This window comes from Arvicola amphibius, chromosome 4 (assembly GCF_903992535.2).
Source record: "Arvicola amphibius chromosome 4, mArvAmp1.2, whole genome shotgun sequence".
Classification (NCBI taxonomy): domain Eukaryota; kingdom Metazoa; phylum Chordata; class Mammalia; order Rodentia; family Cricetidae; genus Arvicola; species Arvicola amphibius.
Window position 1 is genome coordinate 107513848 of NC_052050.1, and position 26410 is coordinate 107540257.

The 26410-nt window shown below is 42.3% G+C and overlaps 1 protein-coding gene and 1 pseudogene across 1 annotated transcript; both read right to left on the minus strand.

The window, feature by feature from the left end:
• Nucleotides 1–10956: 10956 nt before the first annotated feature.
• LOC121677161 lies at nt 10957–12021 on the minus strand (annotated as a pseudogene).
• Nucleotides 12022–13373: 1352 nt separating this feature from the next.
• Nucleotides 13374–25575, minus strand: LOC119811873 (zinc finger protein 431-like). Its single transcript, XM_038326019.2, has 3 exons — nt 25442–25575; nt 13640–13766; nt 13374–13438 (listed from the first exon to the last, which is right to left on the minus strand). Exons 1-3 carry the CDS (start codon nt 25442–25444, stop codon nt 13374–13376), a joined length of 195 nt encoding a protein of 64 aa, XP_038181947.2. The 5' UTR covers nt 25445–25575.
• Between the last annotated feature and the right edge of the window lie 835 nt (nt 25576–26410).

Sequence of the window (26410 nt, forward strand, 5' to 3'; positions counted from 1 at the left end):
TTTGTCCTCATTTCTGAGGAGGTCTGAAAAGGGAATCATATCCTCTGGAGCTGGAGTTATACCTAGCACACAAGCCTGAATGTGGAATCCAATGTTCAGAACTTTTAGAAACCAGACCTTCAGTTTTCCAGTCTATCTTCCCACTTCATACCAAAAGCAATGCCTGTGTGTGCACATTGGACAACGATATTACATGCATCACAGGTTCCTATGGCCTGGGCTGCAGAGCCTTTCCCTCTCTGTAGCGGCGGTCGGAGGAATTTGGAAATAACCAAAAATAGTCCTTTTAGAATAAATCAGTTTTAATAAAAGGAGAAAGAGGGACACACTTACAAAGCCAAAGCTCCAGCGAAGCAGAGAGTCAAGCGGGGGGGGGGGGGGGGGGGGTGGGGGGGGTGGGGGGGGTGGGGTGGGGGGGTGGGACAGGGCGTCTCTCCCCAACCCGGTTCTTTTTAAAGGTACCTCTCTCCCCTGGGGCAGCCACGCCCCTGAACGCAGGGATTGGGCCAGCTGCCCCAACACCTCTCAGTTAATATATGCTCAGGGAGACTAAGAAGCTAAGGGCCATGCCCAGGTCACCACATGGGCCAAGAGTCACAGTTGTCACACAATCCAACCCAATTCTAGCAGCTTGGACTCTGACAGCTCAGCCAAGTTGATGTTCCAGGTCTAAGCACGGTGGACCCCATATTCATAACACGGTTTGTGGTCTCCCTCACCACTATCTGCAGCTACATCAGAGATACCTGGAAAGGACTCATAAGCTATACCCTTGTTATACCTGATTGCCAAGCTTTCCCAGAGATCTCATTACCTCGGGTCACCAACTTGGGCCTCAGGACGGCAGCAACTCCCCCACTGGGTGAAGGGATATAAAATGACTCACACAGCACTGGCCTTCTCAGTTCTGCCTCCTGTCCAGGGCCAAAGGCTGGAGAATTTGTATTTTAGTAGAAATTGTTCCAGTTTCCAAGAGCATTTCATGTTCCTCTTCAAAAATATAGGGTCTTTTTTGTACACATTACATTGCACACTCAATGCCCAGTGTAGCCAACCCTTTACCTCATAGCAGGGCGATCCTGAAGTAACTTTCAAACAATAACTGATCATCATCATGTATGCCCCAACAATGTTTAAGCATGCATGGGCAGCCCATTTATGACAGTTCTCCAGTTGTTCCTGTCCTGGGCAGTCCTAGATGCTTGTTATTGTCATACCCAAGGTCCCACAGTCTTCCTTTATGTTGTCTATCCAGCATTTTTTGGGCCTTCCTCTTCACCTTATCCCATGCACTTCTCCAAGCAGTGCTGTCTTCAGGTATCTGTCCTCATTCATTCTCATAACATGGCTGAAGTATCTCAACGCTGTTGCCGTATCCCGTATTTTACTTCCTTCTGTAGCTGGAGATGTTTCTTAAGGTCATTGTTGCACAGCCTGTCTCTTCGTGTGACACCTAGACGCGCCGTCTCAGACACACTCAGCCGCTGTTCTGAGGAGTGTTTCATTGTCCAGGTTTCAGAGTCGTAAAGAAGGCAGCTCAGGACACGTGTCTCATAGACTTGTAATCTTGTTGTTGTCATCATGTCTCTTGCTGGCCAAACCTTTCCCAGTGCCTGGAATGCAGCCCTGTCCTCCTCTTGACATCTGAAATTGATCCCTCCTGTGAACTGAGGTTTCCTCTCATATAAACAAAGCTGACTGTTTGCTTGAGGTTCGGATTCTTTATTACAATGTTAAAATTCTTGTGCACCCTTCTCGTGTATCTCAGTCTTCTTGATGTTTACTTTTATACCAAGCTTTTCACGGACTTCCACCACTCTATTTACCATGGCCTACAGCTCATTTGGACTTCCAGCAAGTAGTGCTTTATTGTTGGCAAAATACAAATTATTGATTTGCACACCAACTATCCTCAAGCCTATCTCCTCATCCTCCAGGCTGTTGATATTATTAATTCCAGGAATATATTATAGAGCAGGGGTGAGAGGACACACCACTGCAGCACTCCTACGATTGTCTTAAACTCATCACTTAGTTCTCCACAGACGTTGACTGATGCAAAGGTGCCTTTATAGGCATTTTCTAGTATTCTTATGATTTTCTCTGTGTACCTGCAGAACCTCATTGTTTCCCCAATTCCTTTCCTGCAAATGCTGTCAAATGCCCTCCTGAAGTTGATGTAACAGACATATAAGTCTTTTCCAAATTCTTGGTATTTTTCTGCCAGTGAAAGTGAAGATCTGATCAATCGTGCGCTCGGTAGCTGTCTTATCGACGGCAAGGCTAGAAATGACCAGCTAGGTTCTATGGAAACCTGGGGAGTTTAGTACATGGGTGGAAAGAGGTCCAGCTGGTCGGTTAAAGGCTACCACATGAAGAGGAAGAGACCTTGCCAGTCGTCCTCATCAGCTCAGACCATGAAACCCAATACGGACAAGAGAGGGTTGTTACTGTTTAACTGTTGTTAAAGCAAAAGAGGGCATGTATTAGAAAACAATGAGGAGTCTATGTGAGGGCTTGGAGGCAGGAAAGATATGGTAAAAAAAATTATGTAATTTTAGTCCCATCCATTTCAAAAAGTTGAAACAGGCTTTATGGCCATGTGCTCCAGAGACTAGGGATTTGTATTAGAGAACAGCAGAGATTACTCGTCTCTTTTCTCTCTGACTGTACATATTAAGCCTGAAAAATACAATCCTATTAAGTAGGACCACACCATTTTATAATGTAACAAGTGTAACTACAGCAATTTGAGTTCACAGTAAGTTTAGGTCTTTAAATCTAAAGCAAGCAAAGAGCCTTATGCACACAGATAGGTACTGGAAAAGCCAGGAAAGTTAAACACACAGCTTACCTCTTCAGATGATGGGGTGCTGAGGTGCGGAGCTGTTCTTCAGATGATGGGGTGCTGAGGTGCGGAGCTGTTCTTCTTCAGATGGATGGGGTGCTGAGGCGCGGAGCTGTTCTTCTGGGAACACTAGCAATGATGTCGCTTTACAACCTGGTGATCATTTGCTGTCTGATGAGACAGGCTCTGGCCTTATCTTCCAGAACTTATGATTTTCACTTACCCAAGAACTTTTCCCCTAAAGCTTGAGCATTGCTTTTAGACCATAAAATCCACTCTTATGAGTGAGGTCACTTGTGTTATCTTAGGGCTAGGCCAATTCTAACACCCACAGGCGTTATGTTTACCTCAGTCAAACTTCCTAGACCCTAAATCTTGGGCACTATCTCTGAGTCAACAGTGCTCATTTCTGTGAAAGAAGCCAGATGTACTTTGTAAGGAATCTCAGTGTAAACATGTCTTGAAATGTGTACTTGGGAATAAGTTAATTGTTATCTGAATACATTTTCAAAATTGTGCTATGCTTAAATAAGGCTGAAGTAGAATGATCTGGGCCAGAGTCTAGAAGTGACTAGACAACACCGGTACAGTAAAATTAGGCTGAACCAAGTTACATTTTTTTCTCTTTATAGGCTTTTTTTTTCTCCTGCTTGCTGTAAAGCCTGCAGGGAAACAAGAATATTTACCCAGATTCCTTATTGCCTGGTCTGTGGACACAAGAAATGGCCAGTCCGTGCCAAGCAGTGGTGGCGCAGGCCTTTAATCCCAGTACTCAAAAAAGCAGAGGCAGATGGATCTCTGTGAGTTCGAGGCCAGCCTGGCCTACACAGTGAGTTCCAGGACAGCAAAAGATACACAGAGAAATTCTGTCTCAGAAAAAAAGAAAAAGAATAAAAGAAAGAAAGAAATGGCCAGTCAGAACGTCTATCAATCATCTATAATTTATTACCTCACTATTCATCACCAATGTCAACTTCTCTCAAAGCAGAAAAACATTCACCCCACTTCTTACACCTCCCTTTCCATGCTGTGTCGATAGCTACATTAAAGCTGGTCAGTGAACTCAATTCTTATACCCTTCCCTCTTCCAATAAAAAAGGGAACTTCTGAATGTGGGTGACAGTTGTATGGCTGGGGCAGACTGCGGGACCACTGGAAGTGGCACCAGGATTTATCCCTACTGCTTGTACTGGCATTTTTGGAACCTATTCTCTTTGGATGGATACCTTGCTCAGTCTAGATATAGTGAGGAGGGCCATGGACCTTTGGCGAAGCAATGTGCCTTATCCTCTCTGAGGTGGGGTGTTGAGGGTGATGGGAGTGGAGTGGGGGGATAGGTAGAGGGAATAGGAATAGGAACTGGGATTGGTATATAAAATTTAAAAAGATAGCTTCTTTTTAAATAATAATAATAATAAAAAGTCAGAGAAGCTAGATGACACTCATTAACTGGTCTGTTTTTCCTTCTCAGTGACCAGGCAAGGGCCAGCCTGTAAGGAGTTGCAGGACTGTCTTCCCAGTCCTGGGCAGTACAGGTAGGATCAGGTGTTCAAAGCAATTCTCAATTACATAGCTTGAAGGAAGCACAGGAGGCACTGCTCTATAAACAGAAATAATCAACAGTACTTGAGAGAAATGGAAAGAAATTATTAATGACTGAGGAACACTGGAGAATAAAAAAACAAATAAGAGAGTAGAGCAGTGATGCCTTTCAAAAATAATATTTTTTTCTCTTTTTTTGGTTTTTCGAGACAGGGTTTCTCTGCAGCTTTTTTAGAGCCTGTCCTGGAACTAGCTCCTAAAAAGGAAACTAATACTTGACTTTTTAAAATTATAAATGCAATTGAGAAAACACATAGCTATACTGACTTTTAAAAAGAGCAGGCCATTCCCTGATAAAGGGAATGGCATTAATAAGATATTGTTTGACCTTAAATCTATATACAGTGTTACCTGCTGAGCTCTGACACACACAAATTAAGCCAATGGCCTGTGTTTCAATCCTCTGAATTGACTTAATTGTGTTAACCAGGATGGTAAAAGAGCTATGTCAAACATGTGCATAGGAGAGTTCCCTAATTGGAAATTCGATATTTAATGGCTCAAGTTAATTTTCCAAAACTGAACACCCATCAATCTGGTCTGCCTACATTCACATGACATGCTGGAAAATTACAAAATCCATTCCCCAGTTCAACTCCTTTTTTATAAGACTCCAATAATTGCCTACCCTGTTTCCCTCTGTGTTATATACAAGAAACTATTCTTCCCATCTGTTCTGAAGGCAGAAGCTATATTCCACAAGTAAATCCTTTTCTTGTTGCTGAAATGGACAATTGACTACATGGCTCAAATGTGTATTTTTAAAACTCGGTGGTAGTAGAGCCCTTTAAGAATTTAGTTGGTTTTTACAAGAGGAAAGTAAGGTCCTTGCCCTGTGGAGCAACAGAGTGAGATCCAGGCTACCTGGGTCAACAGAGGAGAGCTTATCTTGGAAACATTTTTTTCTAAAAAGCTGGAGGTACAGCTGTTCTAGAATTAATGTCTTCCAAGAGAGAAATCACTCCAAACACTTAAAAGACTAATAAACAAAACTTCTCTGTAATACATCTCTGGATGTCCAGCTCTGCATAATGCTTCGGAGTCATGTCAAATCCTGGGAGTCCAGATCACAAGGCTGCACTCAGGTTGCCAAAAGAATACATCAGAGTAATGGAGGACTCTCATTGGTTAATAAAGAAACTGCCTTGGCTTTTTGATAGGGCAGGATTTAGATAGGTGGAGTAGACAGAACAGAATGCTGGGGAAAAGGGAAGTTAGGCAGATGCTTCAGGCAGTCGCCATAGGCAATTGCCATACCTCTCCTCTCTGGATCAGATGCAATGGAGCCAGCCGCCAGGTCAGACATGCTGAATCTTTCCCGGTAAGACACCACTTGTGGTGCTACACACATTACTAAATATGGGTTAAAGCAAGATGTGAGAATTAGACAATAAGAGGCTGGAACTAATGGGCCAGGCAGTGTTTAAATGAATACAGTTTGTGTGTTGTTATTTCGGGGCATAAGCTAGCCAGGCGGCCGAGAGCCGGGCAGCAGGAACGCAGCCCGCAGCTCCTCACTACAGTCAGAGTAGCAAGGACTTTAGAAACTTTTCTTATCTAAAGGAAAGACTCATATATATGATCTGAGGATCATGCTCTTTTTATTCTCTTTTCCTGATCCAGTTCTCTAGTTCTAAATCTTTAATTCCAATTCTCTATTCCAATTTTTCTTCCCAATTCTCCTCGGCTCCCCTATTCACAAAGCTTATATATATTTAACTTTTGGCAACAAAAAGATTACAAAACTTTCTCAGAGTCACGATGTATTCTTGAGTAAACAATAAGGGGCAGGGCTCTTTACCATGACAACACACAGGCAGGGGCAAAGAACATGGGCACTTCAGCTTTCGCCAAGGCTGGCATTCAGTGTCCAAAATTTGAAGATATACTTTCTTATCCTGTGTTCAGTCCCAGAGTTCAAGGAGGGAGGTACATGAGGGATACCTGTAACTTTGTGAGACTGGGGCTACATTCTGTAGTCCTGGCCATCTGTGAAGCCTTTCCTATGTGAAGCTGTTTCTCTCTGCACTTGGTCAATTGCTATCCTTGTCCTCTATCTAAGTTTTAGGACTTAAACAGTTAGTTAGCTGAGTCGTGAATTTTGTACCATAAGCTGAGGTTAGAAGTCTGTGCAGAGTGTTAATTGCTAAGGAATTTAATGGCCACTGATCTGATATCAGCCAGGCCTGGCTAGAAAAGATGGCATAATAGTTCTAGTTGCTCTGCACTAACAAGCTTGGTTAGACACCAGCAATTATCTCCTTGTGCATAACTGCAGTTTTTAACTTACAATCCATTCACAGAGACATTTGGTCTAGTTTGAATTTGCTCTTGAGGTTATGGGTCAATTAACTGTATGTGGCTTGTCTTAGAACTGAGAAGAAATTGCTTTTTTTTATGCCAGTCTAAGCTAGTGATCACAAAACAGGGCCTAAGTGTCTTATAGCCCTCGTGGAAAAGATCTGGTTATGAGGCATATCCTACTATGTTTTCTGTATACTACATACTATATACTATATACTATTTTCGACAATTATGCAGTTTAATGAGAAGCCATCTTCCTGACCATTCACAGATATATGTGCCCATGAGATTGAGAAGTAATCATGAGATTACATATGCACAAGAGATTACACATTACAATACAGGTACTGGCGAGATACCATAGCTGTCTGCATGTGAATTGGCCGACAGGAGCAGTCAGTATATATAGGCAATATTTTCATAAGCCTTGTCTATGAATTTCATCCATCAGATTAGTTGATCATTACCTGGTGGGTTGGTCTTATTAATATCAGTTGTCATCTGTTATAATCATGTCATGGCCAACAACAGCTTATGACAGAGTCTTGTACAGATTTTGCATTCCACACATGCTGTCATCCTTAAGTCTCTTTTAGATTCAGGTCCCAGATTATACTTTGAACAGGAACAGGAGACTGCAAGTCTTGCCACTTAGACAGAAGGAGATTTACAGAGCAAGTCATACTTTAGATTATATGGTCTAAAGTATACACTTAACAGATGTATCAATGAGACAATTCTCACACATATAAAGAACAGAAAATACAAATACAGAAATCATCAAGGAAAAGCCCCCTGTCGATGCTGGTCTTAGATGAACAGTCCTGCCAAGCTAGCCAAATCTCAGAATGAGGCTGCTTTTGCCTCTGAGAGTGTTGACTTAGAGGAAGGTCACAGTTGCTTCCATGCATTTTACCTAGCACTGACTGTTATCTTTCTCAGGATTGTGACATCACCATAGAGAATTTTGTTTTTTTTTAAACAAATCTTATTTACTCATTTTTATTTTATGTCTATTGGTATTTTGCCAAGAGTGTCAGGTCCCTGAAATTTGAGTTACAAACAGTTGCGAGTTGTTATTAGGTGCTAGGAATTGGACCAAGATCTTCTGGAAGAGCAGTCAGTGCTCTTAAGTGCTGAGCAATCTCTTCAATCACAAGAGTTCCATTTTTTAACTTTATTTTATGTTATGTATATAGATGTTTGCCAGCATGTCTGAGCACAGTACATGCAGAGGCCAGAAGAGGGCATCAGATATCTCGGGAGTGGAGTTACAGGAGGCTATAACTAGGCCATCAGTTTTCTGGGAATGGAACCTGTGATGCCTGTAATGTCAATCAGTACTGTCTCTCTAGCAACTTTTTAATTTAAAATTTATTTTCATATTTTAATTAAAATCTTATGGGGCCATATTATACAGGCCCATATTTCTACGTGGTATGGTGACCAAAATTGTAGGCACCTGCCACATAGAAGGTGGTCACCTATGCTTTTGAGACAAACTGACACCATCCAAAACAAAGGGTCAGGATATGCTAATGTAGCTCTGCTCCTTCTAATTTGGGAGGTCGCCTGGGAAAGAGGTGTTAATTCAGTCTACGTGACAGAGCAGGCATACAGAGCAGGAAGACAGAGAGGAAGTCGAGACAAAATGGACATAGAGAGGTGTGGACGTGACCACAGTCATTCTCCCGGTTACCTAGGAAACAAAACCCTACTAACTTTCCCCCTCAGTTTACAATTTGGTATAAAAGCTGTTTGGAGAATAAACATGGGTGATTTTTCAGGATGTGAACTCAGGATTTCATGAGGGATCCCTAAAAACTCCCTCCTGATAAAGTCATGTGAGTTGTGTCTTTATTCCCATGCCTCCTTGCTGGTTCCAAGAGATAATTTTAGGTACAGGCTGGCCCCGGACCCCAACAAAATTATTACATCACTTTCTCCCTTTCTTGTCTTCTCCATCCCTTCCCAAATTCTCCCCCTCCAGTTACTTGGGAAGTTGTGTGAATAAGTATGCACAAATATTTGACTACAACTGACTGAGTCCATTTCTTTTAGCTGTGTGTATATAGTTTCAGGGCTGAACACATTGCATTTGGATATGTAATTAGGGAGCTCATTCCTGCCTGAGGCTAATTCTCCCACCTGCGGAAGAATTCCACTCTTTAATGATCAACAGAATTCTGACACTGAAGTGACCTAGGCTGCGTTGGACAGGAAACATTATCAAAAACAGAAAATTGAGTGGAAAACACCTCAGCTAACACTTGCTAGTGTGACGGACCTGAAGTTCTGGTACTGCAGGGAAGACTGTGGACATTGGCCCAAGACAATCACAGTCTCCCTAGGTTCTGTGGGCCTCCTACAATGGTTCCTACAACAACCCATTGGCCATTCTCACCTTAGATGACTTTGAGATCCTGTAATTCCTGACTCCACTTTCTAAGTACAATGGTTTCAGGCCAGTGCCATCACACCTGGCTTAGATGGCTTGGGCTTCATTTAGTGAGGTGTTAGAATGACAGGATTAGTAAGACAGGCAGTTACACTTAACTATATTCAAAGTCTAGCTCTGTGAGCCTGGGTTTCACCATGTGTAGAATAAGAACAGGACTTTGAACTAGTCCTTTGGTGAGTTATAACACTGAATGATAAAGAAAAATAATACTGCTCATAGAAGACAGTGGACTTTAAAGCAGGAGGGCTGCATTTGATGAGAGCCTCTTCTGTTAATGGAGATAGGACCAGCGGCTGTGCTGTGGTTACCATAACCAGCCACGGTCAGCCGCTCATCTTTATTAGGTCAATTAAAAGAACCAAGTTATCCAGTTGCGACATGTCCACTACAATGCAGACACTCTCAAGACAAGGTGGGCAGATCCCTGCGATGTCCTAAGACAGATGATAGAGTGAGTTTCAGGCCAGCTAGACATTCATAGTGAAACTATTCCCTTAAATAAAAATAAACAAACAATAGAAAAAACAAACTAATAAGAAAAAATGAAAACATATTTATTCAGTGTGAATAATCTGTAACAGTGATGATGACACAAGATAACCAATTGATCCTGGGAGTAGAGGTGATGAGAGATAAGGTACCCAACTGATCCTGGGAGTGCAAACAGGTGATGAGAGATAAGGTACCCAACTGATCCTGGAAGTGCAAACAGGTTTAGAAAGATGGCAAGAGATATGCACAAGTTAGTAATCTAAGCCATACAATGAATTATTTTCCATCCCTAAATCTCCCCCTCCCCATTCTCAGCTTTCTCCAGTGCAAGGTATTCAGATAAGGGGTAAATGTTTTTTCGGCAGAGAAGTTTTCTTCTGGAGGACTCAGTCTTTGCCCAGAGTGAGATTCCTGGGAAATTAGAATTTCATGGCATCCAATGTTTCATTAGTTGTTAGCCAAAGGGAGAAATATAAATATCTCTTTAGAATATTCTTATTCCTACCAGGAAGGAAGGTGACGATGATGACAGTGTAGGGACCGAGGTGTTTTAAAGTCCAAGTACGGTCCACCCAAAGGGGTTCTGCAGGGTGCCGACACTTACAGCTACATGTAATATTTAAAAGGAGGAGGAGGAGAAGGAGGAGAAGGAGGAGGAGGAGGAGGAGGAGGAGGAGGAGAAGGAGGAGGAGGAGAAGGAGGAGGAGTCGGAGGACACTTCCGCCGATCCTCCTCATATTACGCCGACGGCAGAAATCACAATCGGCTGCTTCCGATTCTTCTTCCGGCTTCGTTCTTCGCCTTCGTCTCTCCTGCTCTTCTTGTCCTTGCTTCTTCTACTCCTCGATTAAGACCTATGGAGGGGGGCCACCACATCCATTAAGTTTCATACCTGGATGAATTATTTCATGTAATTGAAGAGAAGTGTGAAATCAAAAGGGGTTATCTTATCATTTAAATCCATTGGGCTTTTGTCCACATGAGTTTAGAGTAGCAAATAAAATAAGGTACATCATCATGCTTGAACAGACTGTTGACACTTGGCAGAATTTTTTCTTCAGAATAAAAAATCTTTTTTAACTGAATGTAAGTGTGTTGGCTAAAGTTCTTACCAAATCCTTTGCAATCCCTTTGGTTCCCTTTAGTATGAGTTCTTTCAGGGTCTCAAAGATTATTGCTATATGCAAAGTCTATAACAGACTGATTACACTAAAGGTTTTCCTCTTGCATAAAGACTCACAAAGTGCAATGACTTTACTACACGGACTATATTTTTAGAGTTTCTCTCCAGTAAGATTTTTCTTCATGACTTCAAAGATTAATGTTACATACAAAGGGTTAACTATATTACTTGCATTCATAGGGTTTCTTTCTGTATGTGTTCTTTTATGTATTTGGAGACTTCTGTGATGTGCAAAGGCTTTAGAACACTGAGTACATTGGTAAGGTTTCTCTCCAGTATGTATTCTTTTATGAATTCGAAGATAACTGTGTTCTGAAAAGGCTTTATCACATTGATTACATTTATAGGGTTTCTCTCCACTATGAATTTTTTTATGTATTCGGAGACTAGTGTGACGTGCAAAAGCTTTACCACACTGACTACATTCATAGGGTTTCTCCCCAGTATGTGTTCTTTCATGTATTCGGAGGTAACTGTTATGTGCAAAGGCTTTACCACATTGAGTGCATCCATAGGGTTTCTCTCCGGTATGAATTCTTTCATGCCTTTGAAGATAACTGTGACGTGCAAAGGACTCACCACATTCATTACATTTGTAGGGTTTTTCTCCAGTGTGCATTCTTTCATGCTTTTGAAGATGACTGTGACGTGCAAAGCCTTCACCACATTCATTACATTTGTAGGGTTTCTCTCCCGTATGCGTTCTTTTATGTACTCGGAGAATATTGTGTTGTGAAAAAGCTTTGCCACATTGATAACATACATAGGGCTTCTCTCCAGTATGTGTTCTTATATGTATCTGGAGACTAGTGGGTTGTGAAAAGGCCTTATCACATTGATTACATCTGTAGGGTTTCTCTCCAGTATGTGTTCTTTTATGTCTTTGGAGGCTGCTAAGATGTGCAAAGGCTTTACCACATTGCTTACATTCACAGGGTTTCTCTCCAGTGTGTGTTCTTTTATGTATTCGGAGATAACTGTGATTTGCAAAGGCTTTACCACACTGACTACATTCATTGCGTTTTCTTCCTCTAGGAATTATTTCATGCCTTTGAAGGTGACCGTGAGATGGAAATGCCTTGGCACATTGAGTATATTCACAGGGCTTCTCTTCAGCAAGACTTCTTCCATGGCTGTGAAGAAAATTGGCACACGTAAAAGTTTTAGCACATACATTACACTCATGAATTTTTTTTTTCCTGAATGAATTAGTTTTACAATTTGGTCTAATTGTAAAGAGGAATCAGATCTTAAGGTTTTATCACTGTGTTTAACTCATGCTGTTCCCTTTCTTACGGCTTGTTTTGAGTCTTTGAAGAGACCTGTGATATTAAGAGTCTTTATTACATGGCTCACATTTATAGCATCATTTATATGAGTTTTTTCATATATTTGAAGAGAACTGGAAAAACTCAAGACCTCTGACATCCCGCATTCACATATACTCCTATACTGTGAATCATACATTTACAAAGTGGACCAGGGGGCTGGAGAGATGGCTCAGAGGTTAAGAGCATTGCCTGCTCTTCCAAAGGTCCTGAGTTCAATTCCCAGCAACCACATGATGGCTCACAACCATCTGTAATGGGGTCTGGTGCCCTCCTCTGGCCTTCAGGCATACATATAGACAGAATATTGTATACATAATTAATTAATTAATCAATTAATTAATTAAATACAAAAAAAGTGGACCAGGGCAAACCAAAGAATTGCCACATTGCTAATACTCATAGAGCTTTTCTGCAGTGTAGTTTATTGATGCATTCCCAATGAAGTAAAAAAAAAAAAAACCAATTAAATGTAAACTTGTATCACATTCAACAAATCTACTTAAAGTGGGGGCTACTACATAACTTCTAATTACTCTAGGAAAGAGATTGCTTTTTCCATATCCCTATGCTCATAGGGCTTGTACCTACAGTGACATATGATATACCTCATAAAGGAAGAATAACAAATAAAAGTTTTCCACATTGCATTTACACAGATTGACTTTATGTTCCTCAAGGACATGTGATACAGGGATTGAGGTTTCTCCACAACTTTCTTGACTCTCATAAAGTTCCCCTTTCACTAAATTTAGCAAAGTGGCTACAAGTGTATGTATAACACCAGCTTTACTATGAACTATTTAGTTATTAGAAGATTTTGGACATATACTTCTCATCTATTCAATGTGTATATCTTTAGTAATATCTCAGTAGTCTGAAACTAAATGAATTGGCAGTTCTACAGCATAGCTCGCATGGAGATATGATTCACATGGTGATATCTGTTAAGGCATTGTTTCCTTGTCTTCCTTCTTAAAAGAATAACTTACAAACACAAATCAGCTCGCTGACATTGAGGTACATGATTTTTGAGAATTTCAGAATCATCAATAAACTCAAGGCTGTGCTTCCTTACACTGCTGTTTCCCTTAAAATTTCCAGGACATATTAAAATTTCTTCAGAGGCACATTTGTATCACTTGTCCATGAAAATTACCTTCCGTGTCTTCTAGAACTTTGACAAGGTTCTTCGATATTATGGTCTTCCCAACTGTATCCTAAAATATAGTATAAGAAAATGTATGATATATTATTGGAAATTATATAAAATGTAATTTATTATCTTCAACGAACCTTAGAACCCCACATGATTTATTCAAATCATTCTTCTTCTTTCTCAATAGAAACGACAGAAGAGCATCAATCATCAAGAAACACTGTCCTCTTGTTTTAAAAAGTGAAGGAAAATTTAGTCTTACCTATAGCAGTGAGGTTCCTATAGGTTTCCAGCATCACATCTTTGTAGAGATTCTTCTGGGAAAGATCCAGCAAATCCCACTCTTCCCGAGTGAAGTTGACATGCACATCATCATAGGCCACTGCATTCTAAAATATTCCACACATGTTTACAATAAAAAACATGATAGTAATACTGTGAATGTATTCTTCTATGGCAATATATTCATATAATTCTGGTGGTTACCAGACTCATTCCATAACACATAAATTCTAAAGTAATCACAAAGTCAGTCTAGAAGAAAACTGAATAGGAGGTTCTCCCCTGTCATTTCTGTGCCCTTTGATTGGGATATAGCCGCGCGAGACAAATGCTAATTAATAGACTTTTAAAAAAGAGAGACAAGCAAACAGATTAACAGTACCAAGTAAACAGAGACATTGTATGCACGATTACTAACTACAAAAAAAGGTGGACAAGCTGAATGTACTGCCTAAAGCCTATAACCCCAGCATTCAGAAGGCAGAAACAGGTGCGTTTCACAGAGCTGGGTGCCAGCATGATCTAGGCAATGAGTCCCGGGATAGACAGGGAGACATATTAAGACCCTGTCTCCCCCACAAATATCAACCATCAAAGAAAAAAGATAGAAAGAACTCAGCAGTTTTTAATGAAGTTCCTAAAAGATTTATGCATTCACTCCAGTTCTGTCTTCATTTTCCTGAAATCTGAAGTTTGCAGTTTAACTGTACCATTAAAAGGATCTTATTAGAAGGGAACACATGTCTAAACAGTTACAAATGGACAGATGAATATATTAGCCATGCAAATGTGGATCATAAATAAACAGCATAGAGCAGGAGAGATGGCTCAGCAGTTAAAATTGCTTGCTGATCTTGCAGAAATAAGTGGGCTCAATTGCCGTGGGGGCTCACAACTATCCATTACTACAAGCTCAGGAGTTCTGAGGTTGTATCAGACAAGGCACAAATGTGGTACATGTCCATGCATACAGGCAAAATACCCATATTCATCTAAAAAAAGCCTCTAAAACATATAAACAGGTAGGAAACGTCACACAACTGCAATCCAATAGTTCAGAAGGCTCGAGCAGTATTAATGTCATGAATACATGCTGTCCTGGAAAACAGAATGATAATCTCTGCCAAATTTCAAATTTCAAGATGTAGTTGAAGATCAGCACAACAGCATATGCTTGACAAGCACAAAAACCTACATCCAGACCTACCAGCCAATAACATAAAAACTAAAAGAGCCAGGCATGTTGGCCCACCTTTAACTAATCCTAGCACTCAGAAGCCAGTGAAAGGTAGATCTCTAAATTGGAGGCCAGCCAATCTACATATCTATTTTCAGAACAGTCAGGGCTACACAGAGAAACTTTGCCTTCAAAACCAAGAACAAAAAAAGAATGAGTCATCAATAATAACATTCCAACAGATTTAATATTATATCTAAGAAATCAACCCATTATTTTTTAATTCTACTAAATTTCTCAGTGCAAGAGTCCCATCGATGTGGGATTCCCCCCTGTATGCTGTGAATATGCTTCATTATCATTGGTTAATAAAGAAGCTGCTTCAGCCTATAGTAAGGCAGAATATAGCCAGGCTGGAAGAGCTATAGAGAGAAAGTAGGTGGAGTCAGGGAGACACCACATAGTTGCTGAAAGAGACAGAGGCCAGAGAACCTTACTGGTAAACTGACTTTAAATCTATGTATACCCTTACTGAGCCTCATGGATATATATAGATTAACAGAAATGGGTTAATTCAAGATGTAAGAGTTAGCTAATAAGAAGCCTGAGCTAATAGGCCAAGCAGTGTTTTAATTAATATAGTTTCTGTGTGACTATTTTGGGTCTGGGTGTCCAGAAAACAAATGAGCAAGCAGTCTTCAACTACACACCATCTCTGTGTCCCAGAGCCCAACATCAGGCAGACACCCCTCATCAAACACGTCAAGCACTTCAGAAGAAGAGGTAGGCTGTCCGCAAATCTACCACACTATCTGTTACCAGAGACCTAATTTTCACAGTTGGCCCTAGAACTGGAATATAATACTAAAAGCAGCTTCCCCTTCTTTGTCTCCACTTGTCTTTGTTGATCCCTACGATCTTCTTCCCCTGGCCTCCCGTTCCAACAGCAGCAAACAGTCTCCTATGAACACACAAGTCAAGCATGCCTATAAAGACGACGTTCAGCCAACACACTCTGAAATCCAGAGAGACAACAGAAACCAGAAACAAAACTGCCACCCAACGAAGGCAAGCCCAGAAATCAGCATCTAGACTTAGAATCACCCCAAACTGAGATGCATACATACATGTCAGCTTATGATCATAATCAATAACAGCCAAGGTATGTCACCACCAGTTCTACCACATCACATCAGGTCCTGAATATTCCAACATATCTAATGCACAAGAAAATGACCTTAATACCAACTATATGAAGATGATAGCATACTTAAAGAGGAAAAGAACAAATCCCTTTTTTAAAAAGTCAAGGAAAACAAAAACAATTGGAGGAAATCAATAAATCCCTGAAAGAAATTTAGGAAAACTCAAAAAAAAAATAGAGAAAACTAATAAATCCCTTAAATAAGTGAAGAAAAAAACACCCAACTGAAGGAAGCAAATGTAACTGCACAAGACCTGTGACTGGAAATGAAGAAAACACAAACCGAGGGAGCCCTGGAAATGAAAGATTCAAGACTACAGAGAACAGCACAGGCAAGTTTTACCAACTGAATACAGAGATAAAAGAAAGAATCTCAGGCACTGAAGATACAATAGAATAAATGGATAAATCAGCCAAAGAAAATGTTAAATCTAAAAACATCCTGACACAAAATATCCAAAAAATCCGGAAAGCTATGAAAAGATCAAGCTAGAAAAATACCACCTCAAAGGTCCAGAATATACTGTCAACAAATTCATAAAAGAAAAAAATTCCCCAACCTAAAGGAGGTGCCCATGAAGGTACAAGAAGCATGCAAAGCACCAAATAGATGGGAACAGAAAGAAAGTCCCCTTGCTACATAATAATGAAAACACTAAACGTCCAGAGGAAGGGTCCTGACACCTGGTCCTCCCTCAGGGCTTTCAGGACAGCCCTCATGTCTCTGGCCAAGCCTTGGCTCGGGATCTTTCCACCTTTCACTCCAGTCCTAATACGCTGCTCCAATATGGAGATGGCCTCCTTCCCGGCAAGCTCTCCTCACCTCTGTTCCAACGGGCCATCTCTGTTTCTAAACTACCTTTGCTCCCTGGAATATCGTGTTTCCCCATCTAAGGCTCAGCTATGCTCTCCCACTGTGGTATGGGCATTCAACTCAGCACAGGGTCCGAGACCCTCACCTCTGACAGAGTCCAAGTCCTGTAGGATCTATATCCCTCGACCACCACGAATCAGACTCGTTCATGCTTGGGCCTGATGGGATCCTTCCATTACTAGATCCCTAACTTTACTCTGGTGTACCCTCCTCACAGCCTCCACCCTAGCCCTTCCAGGCCCCAGCCAACCATATCACCTTCCAACAGATGAAAGGTTGAGAGTGGACACGAGGCTTCTAGTACAACTGGTTGGGCCTTCAGAGCAGGTCATCACTTTTCTGTTCAAACAACGAGACCCCAGCATCTGTGGTGGGCAGCCATGCTTGAGAGCTCTAACAGCAGTGGCTGAACTCACTGGGGAGGTTCTCAAGATTACGCTACTCCAGCCAGGCACGGTAATTCCACCCACCACCACTCAGACCTCCGAGTCTCTCCTTCCTTGGGCCCTCATGAGTCCAAGTCTTTCATTTATTCTTTCTAGAAAACCCCCAAATTATCTTGCCTCTAGCCCTACTCTAAACCCTGCAATCCTCCCTCTTGTCCCTTCCTCCTCTGGTACCTCTCACACCTATTCAGAGGCTATGGAGGCTTTCTGCTCACCCTAGCCTGGTCTCGTAGACCAAACCATGACAAACCCCCAACTCACCCTCTTTGTTGATGAAAGATCCCTTACAGACAGATCAGGAAACCACCAGGCAGCATTTGCAGTGGTCACGTCCACTAAAACAGTTGAAACAACCTGCCTGCCAGTGGGGACCTCTTCACAAAAGACCAAATTAATTGTTTTGACTAGAGAGTTCCAGACAGCCAAGGTTCAAGGGGCTGACATCTATACTGACCCTAAATATGCCTTTTTAGTAGCCCATACCTATTCTGTCCTTTGGAGGCAAATGGGCTTCTTCACTTCAAAGGGCACCCCCATAGTTAACAAACCCCTTATAGCCAAGCTCTTGAGGGCCTTCCAGCTCCTTGCAGATGCAGTCCTCCAAGGACCCAGTGGCCTCAGGCAATGCGCCAGGGCTGACTCAACAGCCCATGGACTGGCTTCTAGCTCCTCTGGATCAACAGAACATATTTTGTTTTTAATACCCTCCTTGCACCCTGTTATCAACCAGAGTAGACGAACAAACTCCTTGTAAAGGGGCCACACAGACAAAGGATGGATAACTCTCCTTAAATAACTGCCACAGCCTCCGGACCAAGCACTGTCCATCATTTTAGACACCCACCAGACCTTACACACAGGCCCCAAAGCTTTCTTCTATTTCTCAGAGCCCCTCTTTAACCCCATCTATTTTCAAGCTCTTATTCTATAGGTTCAGTCCTCTTGCCAGATGTGTGCCAAGGCCAACTCAGTGAGCTCTCCAGATGCATCAGCCCCTGCACCAGCTTCGTGGACACTAACCCAGCAAGGACTGGCAGGTTGACATCACCCATATACCCACTCATAAAACACTCCATTATTTTCTAACTCTTGTTGATACCTTTATCAACAAGATAAATAAAGGATGAACAGGAGTGCTTCCCACCTCCAGGGAAACAGCAGATGTGGTGGCTCAGGTACTCCTGAACCACATTATCCCTCGGTTTGGCGTGCCACATTCCAAACAAATGGACAATGGGCCAGTTTTCACTTCCAGGGTCATGTAGCTCATGTAAGAAACTCTCAACATTTCCTGGAAACTCCATATCCTTACCATCCACAATCCTTGGCAAAGATTGTGAAGGCCAACAGACTCATTAAACAACAGCTCAGCAAGCTCTCCATTGAACTTAGGTTATCTTGGCCTTCCCTCTTCCCCATTGCCCTTACCCACCTCCAGGCAACCCCACACTCTCCCACAGGCCCTAAGTCCTTTTGACCTCCTTTACAGAGGGCCCTTCCTCCTTAACCACCACATCCCAACCTAACTCCTCCACTGATCAGGTACCTTCCTTACCTCTGCTTTCTCTGTTCACATCTCAAAGCTCTCTCCTTGCCCCCATGCCAATAGACCCATCTGCCCCTTAGCCTGCGCAACTCTCCCAGGGGACCTAGTACTCCTCAAACAGCTAATGCCTAAGTTTCTCGAGCCCTGGTGGACAGGACCCTACACCATAATCTTCATCACCCCATCAGCTTCCAAGCTCCTGGAACATCAATGCTGGTACCAGCTCTCCAGGCTCAAGTGGGCACCTACTCAGGACACATGGTCCGTCCAACAGCTGGGACCCTCCACCCTCCAGTTTTCTAAGATATCCTAATGAAGAGCCTATCTGCTTTTCTGCCTTGTTTATTCATCTTTATCAGTACAACCAGGGCATATCTCCATTCTATTCTTGCTGACAGTCTTCACGCTCCATGGCTAGTCCTGTTCACAGGACCAATGATAATAATCTATTTTTTGCCTAGCAACCTCTTTTCTCTGCTTCCTCAAGAAACAAATTCCTGAGGTCTCCAGGATGGAAGTTAACCAAATGTTTCTACACCCACACCAACCCTTGAGCGAGAGTCCTCTGACTCCCCAAACCCACCCCCCTCTCGTGTCCCATGCCCACAGGAAGTAGCCAGACCACGAACCAATGCCCATATATTCAAGGAATCTGGGATGTTCAGATAGAATCTCCAACTTGGCCCTCTTCCCCTCACTTTTCTCCCTCTCTCCAAACCATGCCCCATCTCAAGAAACCCACCAAACAGTGGCTTCTGCCCCAGAGATGCTCAATGCCACACCTACAGGGTATTTAAACTGCCCACTAGAGAACGGCCATGTGGTTTTCGGTCTGTTCTCCCTGTCTTCTCTCTGAGGGTGAAAAAAATCATCCAGGAGCATTAAAACTAGACTTTTAATTAAATCTCAATAAATTTCATTAAATCTAGACTTTTAATTCTTAATTTGTCTTAACGTGGATTACTGCATTGGTGGAGAGGTTTACTATCAAGGTACAGAAACCTTTCAATCAACAAGATTGACAAACCCTTACCCAAACTAACTAAAAGACAGAGAGACTATCTAAACTAATAAATCAGAACTGAAAATGGGTTCCTAAGAGACACCAAGGAAACTCAGAGAACCATAAGGACATAGTTTAAAAACCTGCACTCCACCAAATTGGAAAATCCAAAAGAAATGGATCATGCCTGATACAGCACTTACTGGGGAGACCTTTATAAGTGTATCATCGTCTAACCTCTGCTATTGTCTTCATTCATTCAGCACAATGGCCTACTAAGACTGGTATAGTAGGTCCTTCTGTATTTGTGTTGCTTTCATTGGTTAAATAAAGAAACTGCCTTGGCCTTTTGATAGGGCAGAGCTTAGGTAGGTGGAGTAGACAGAACTGAATGCTGGGAAGAAGGGCAGGACGCTAGTTAGAATCTTTCCCAGTAAGCCATGACCTCATTGTGCTACACAGATTATTAGAAAGGGTTAGATCAAGATGTGAGAGTTAGCCAATAAGAGGCTAGAGATAATGGGCCAAGCAGTAATTTAATTAATACAATTTCAGTGTGATTATTTTGGGTATATTTTGGGAGTAAGCTAGCTGGGCGGGATCAAAAGCAGGCCCGCTCTCCTTACAACATAAGACACCAAGCTGGATCTCAACAACTTAACATTTTCGTTATTTTCATTTATGCAGTCATTTCATAGCTGTCATAAACATGAGAATTCTGGTATGGTATAATACTAATCTCAAGTTCATGGAAGACATACTGAAATGATCCCCGGGATGCAAAGCAATTCTGTCACTTTATGAGGAGTCTGTAGACAGTAGGCACTCATGAACACATGGACAGGAAAAGGGTGTCTGGAAAACACTGTTTGCTGAGTTGTTTATGGTAATGGGGTTAGTGCATGGAGGTAATATGTCCAAATATATCAGAATACACACACTAAATATATGTGACTTATACCAACTATAACAATGCAACACAGTGTTAATTAATTTTAGTTGATATCTATGGAAAATCCTAACCTACTGCTATCAGAGTTTATTTCGCATGCTGCTACACAGTCCCGTATCACATTCAGATTCACTGTTCAATTCTGAAGCATGTTGGTTTTCACTCTTTGTTTTCTCAATTAAATCATACTTGGTGGATAGCTTTTGTGTAACTATAACAATGTATTCTGTGTCACTAAACTCTCCACTGCTGCCCTTTCTATAGCTTTGTACATTATTTCACATCGGTTTCAGAATGACACACTTACTGTAGTTTCTAAACAAATGATTATGTAGAATGTCTGTTGCCCTTTTATATTACTGTAAGCAATGCCCTTAACATGACATAGTACACAAAAAGATGTTGGGTATGTTCAACTTTGCAGCATAAATTCAATACAATTCAAAGAAAAATCCCCAAGTTTTTTTTTAACTGGAAAGCTAATTCCAAACCTATATGTCATGTTGAAAAACTCAAGAGTTCTCAATAGGATTGGGAAGGAACAGTACACACAATGACAGAGTGTGACCTCTATACTCACCACAAAGCTAAAACAATAAAGAATGTACACAATGTTTGTGAAAAAATAAGGGGATAGAGAGAAAAAGGCAGAAACAAAAGCACAAAAAGATAGTCAAGCTTTTATCAAAAGACCTAAGGAAACTCAGGTAGGGAAAATGTGAATTTGACCAATGTTTCCTATGGGTGCAGGTATATAGAAATTAAATAAACACAGACTTCGCAAAAATAACTCAGTGGCTCCTACACGATTATATTTCTGAGCCTCTCATCTACATAGTTATTGGTCTCTCATGGTCTGGAGCTCTCTCTGAAAAATGAGGTCTTCAGGAAGCTAAGCTATGGCTCTGTAACCCCTCTCTGATGCCCCCATGGATCCAGGCAAGCCCAGCCACACAGAAGCCCACACACAAAACAATGTTGAAGGATAATTTAAAGTCTGCTTCCTGCCACATAAACTATGGCACAAGGTGTGGACTCTGTCCTATCCACCTGCACAACACCATGCACACCTGAGAAACCTCTGCAGCTCAGAAACTCCTTTGTCCCCTGGAAATGAACTTCCCCAATCAAGTATTGCTGAAGGATGATACCCATCACCTCTCTTCTACCACATTCTAAACTATTTGTAAAATTTATCAGATAAAACTGAATGCGGAGTGCAATCTTCAAAACTTCTAGCAATCGGACCTTCAGTTTTCCCATCTCTTTTCCCACTGCACACCAAAAACAATGCCTGTGTGTGCGCACTGGACAGTTATGAGGACCAGAGTTTCCTATGACCAGGGCTGCAGAGCCTCCCTCTTCCCAGGGAATCAGCACTCAAGGAGACTCAGGTCAAGGGGCCACGGCCCAGGTCACCACATATAGGAAAAGAAACAGTCTGGCTCATGGTCCATTCCAGTCCCAGCAGCTGGGACTCTGATAGCAGAACCAACCTGTTCTTCCTGGTCTGGGGACAGTGGCTACCACACTCACTGTGGCATGTATTGTGGTCTTCCTTACAGCTTTCTACAGGAGAACTAGAGAAGAATCCTGGAAAGAACCTGGAAAAGCTATCTGCTATTGCTATTCCTATTGCTAAGCCTTCTCAGAGTCCCTCATAAGCTAGAGCCACCCAGCAGGGCCTCGGGACAGTAGCAGCCTCCCTGCTGGGTGAGCAGAGATCAAATGACTCACACAGAACCAGCCTTTCCAGCTCCGCCCTTTTACCCAGCAGACAGGACCTCTCTTGGAAATCCGTAGTTTAGCAGACTCTTCCATTCTCCCAGAGCACTTCCTGTTCCATTTCTAAGGCACATTCCATTGCACACTCAATGACCAGTCAACCCACTGCTTCACAGCTGGGAAGTCTGTGGCCAAACACAGGTCCCATTCAAACACTAGTGTTGTTAAAGCAAAAAGAGGCCATAAATTAGAAAACAATCAGGAGTCTATGGGAGGGCCTGGAGGCTGGAAAGAAATGGTGGAAATGATTTAATTATAATTCCCCAAAATTATTTTAAAAAGTTGAAACAGGCTTTATGGCCATGTGATCCAGAGACTAGCGATTTGTATTAGAGCACACCAAGTACTTCTCATGAGATGTCTCTCTGGCTTAAACCATGAAAATAACACTCACGTTAGCCAGGGCCACACCATTTTATCCTGTTCTTAAATTTTGGTTGAACTAGTGTAACTATAGTACTTTGGATTTACTTTAAATTCAGTTCTTTAGCCACATTTTTGATTTCTTGCTCTATGAACCTGGGAATGGCCAGTCGGGACATCTATCAATCACCTAATACTGTTTACCTAATTGCTCATTGCGAATGTCAACTGGTGTCACAGGAGAAAACCTTACACCCTCCTCCTTGCTCATCTGTGTCTGAGCTGTGATTGTACCTGCTTTACACCTGGTCAGTGACCTCACTTCTTACACAGGTTCCTCTTCACTTGTAAGTTCCCAGTAAAGTTACTCATTCACTAGTTTTCCTTCTACCTGACCAGTCAAGGCCTAGCCTTGAAGGACAGGACCGTCTGCCCAGCTCTGGTCAGCAGAAACAGGTGTTCAGAACAATTCTCAGTTACAGAATGTGAGGCAAGCCTGAGGTATAGGAGACATTGATTAAAACTCGTGGTCCTCAGCCTTCCTAGTGTGTGGACCCTTTAATACAGTTTCTCAAGTTGTGGCAACCCCCCCCCATTATAAAATTACTTACACTTCTACTTCATAACTATAATTTTGCTACTGCTATGAATGGTAATACTAATAACCGTGTTTTCCAATGGTCTTAGGTGACTCCTATGATAGGGTCATTTGATCCTGGATGCCTCTACCACTTCATGTTGAGAACCACTGTTCTAAATTGATATTAATAATAATTAATTAATACTTAAGAAAAAATGGAATGAAATTCTTAGTGACTAAGAAACATCAAAAAATTGAAATAGAGATTAGAGAAGTAATGTATTTAATCAGAGCAGTAATTCATTTAAAGAAAATGAAATTTTAAAAATACCAATAAAATTGCCTTTTTAAAATGAGAAAAATAATTGGGAGAATTACTGTACTCACTTATACTGACTTTGAAACAGCAGGCACTTCCCTGGTAGAGAGAGGGCCATTAATAAGACAATGTAGGACTTTGGCCATGTAAAATGTTAGCTGCTGAGTGCTGTAAGCTGACAGAGTTATAGCCAATAGCCTGTGTCTCAAACCTCTGGAGCTGACTTAACTGTGTCAGCCAGGATTCCAAACCTACATAGGCATGTTCCCTAACTGGAAACTGAATAGTGAGTAGTTCTAAGTTATACTTCCTAAATTGCAGACCCACCAATTCTGTGTCTTCATTGACAAGGAAAGAATCACTCACCCTGCCTCATCATGCCCTTCTTTATGATGGAGACCCCTGCAGCTCACCGCCTTAAACTTCAGTCTGTCATCTAGCTATTGCCAAGTCGTTTCCCCCTACCAGGTAGACAGGACACTATTCCTCCACTTCTGTTCTAAACGGAAAAGCCATGTTCCACGCCCAAACTCTTTTCTTGTTAGTACAATGGGCAGTCCATTACGTGATTCAAATTTGTGCCACAGACCTGTAATCAATGATTTTAGGGTGGTTATTCAGAAGGATAGCAAAGGCGATGCCATGTGGGGCTACAGACCAGGTCCAAGTCCACCTCAATCAACACAGGAGACACTCAAAACTGATTTTCAAAAAGATTGGAGACGCAGCTGTTCTAGAATTCATATAGCTTTATGGCACCCAGGACTCAGTGCTGGCTTTGACCCTGTACTGGCCCTGGAGCAGCACGTTAGAAGCAGGATCTTTGACGGGAGGACGGGCCTTTCCGCTGGTTATAAATCAGGGTTGTAGCCTTTTTATGGAAATGTAGCTTTATAGCCGGTTAATCCTAGGGTACAAATCCTATTACACTAATCTCTAACAAGCGTGGTTAGCACACTACTTATCTCTGAGATATTTGGAAGGCAGCCTCCCTTATCTAAATTCTACTTTACGTAAATCCTTATGCCATCAATTCTATCAGCACCAATTCTGCTGTTTACGCCACAGTTCGGCAGTGGGATGCTACTCTACACAGGAGATACTGTTCACAAACTCCACAAAATGAGCTCCAGACCGATCCTAACCCTAAATGTTCAACGTTAAAAGTGTAGAACTTCTGGAAGACATTAGAGAGATCAGAGCTCTCCGAGTTTGGCAAATCGGTCTTCCACTGCGAAAACAGAAACACCACAGGAGCCGGCATTTCACAGCGACGTCAACAACTAGGCTATTTCTAAGCGCAGTACCACTCCCAATGCCCTGCAAAGACTCAGTCCACGGAGTGAAGCTTTCAGAGGCTGCCGCCTGGCCCACAGACACCCATGCAGGACCACGCAGGGCCACGCACGACCACAGGACCACACCGAACTCTGGCCACCGCTCCCATCCCGTCCCGGGAAGGACCCGCCACCCCGGCTCCCGCGGCTCAGCCGGCCGCTTCTCCCAGCCTGGGGACAGCAGCCCTTCGCTCACCATGGCGGGTTACTGCTCTCCGTCTGGAGACAGCAGCCCCTCAGTCACTGTAAAGCGGCTTTGCTAGTTTACCGGCGCTCTCCCCACAGCCAAACCAACCCGGCTGCACAAGGTGGTAGCTTCCGACTTCCGCGGTGGGAGGAGCTGAGCCAGAAGTCTGGCGACCGGAAAAACCCTCCCATCTGACTGTCAGGTTCGCTGGAGGTTCTTATTGGCTAGTGAAGTCTGAGTGACAGGAACAGTTTGGTTCCAATCCTGACTTCCACCCTGAATACAGACCTATCCCAGATTGACTAGAAATTTGTGCCAAATTCAAAAGGTCTCTTGTTAATAAAACTCAGTGGGTTCGGTTTTAAAAGGAAGTACACAAATTCAGGAAGAGGCTAATCAGAGGATGTTGCACAAGAGGAAGACAATGACACCTCAAGAACTTTGTAAACGAAGTCCAAAGTGGCCTTGGGGCTGATGATAACCTAACTGCAGCCCCACGTAGACAAAGAGTAGGAATCTCAGGACCTAAAGCAACCCCTCCCCAAAGGCCCTGGCCCCGGACCTTTACCATCCTACCAAGCATATTCCCTGATTGAGACAAGGTGCTGTTTTTACTCTACGTCAGGACCATAGAGAAATCTCCCAAGGCCTAGGCGGGTTTCCAACTCATTGAGGCCTAGTTTCTCGAGTATCTGCTGGAAGTTCTGCACCTCACATTTGACATTTAGGTGTAAGATCCATTTGGAGTTAATTTTGTGGAGGCTGTAAATGTCATCTCATGTACTGGGTAGCACTCCACTGCCAAGCTGTGACGTAGAAGAGTAGAATTGGTGATACAAAGGATTCACCAATGCTTGGGACATAGTCACACAAGTAGAATTTAGCTAATGGAGGACTGCCTCTAAAATACCTTAAAGAAAAGTAGTATGCTAACCAGGCCTGCTAGAGATTAGGATGCTAGGTTGTAAATGTTTATCT

Coding starts and splice junctions, on each gene's coding strand:
- LOC119811873 (XM_038326019.2), bottom strand. Junction 13,439..13,639: donor TAGGAACCTCACTGCTATAG/GTAAGACTAAAT, acceptor ACTATATTTTAG/GATACAGTTGGGAAGACCAT.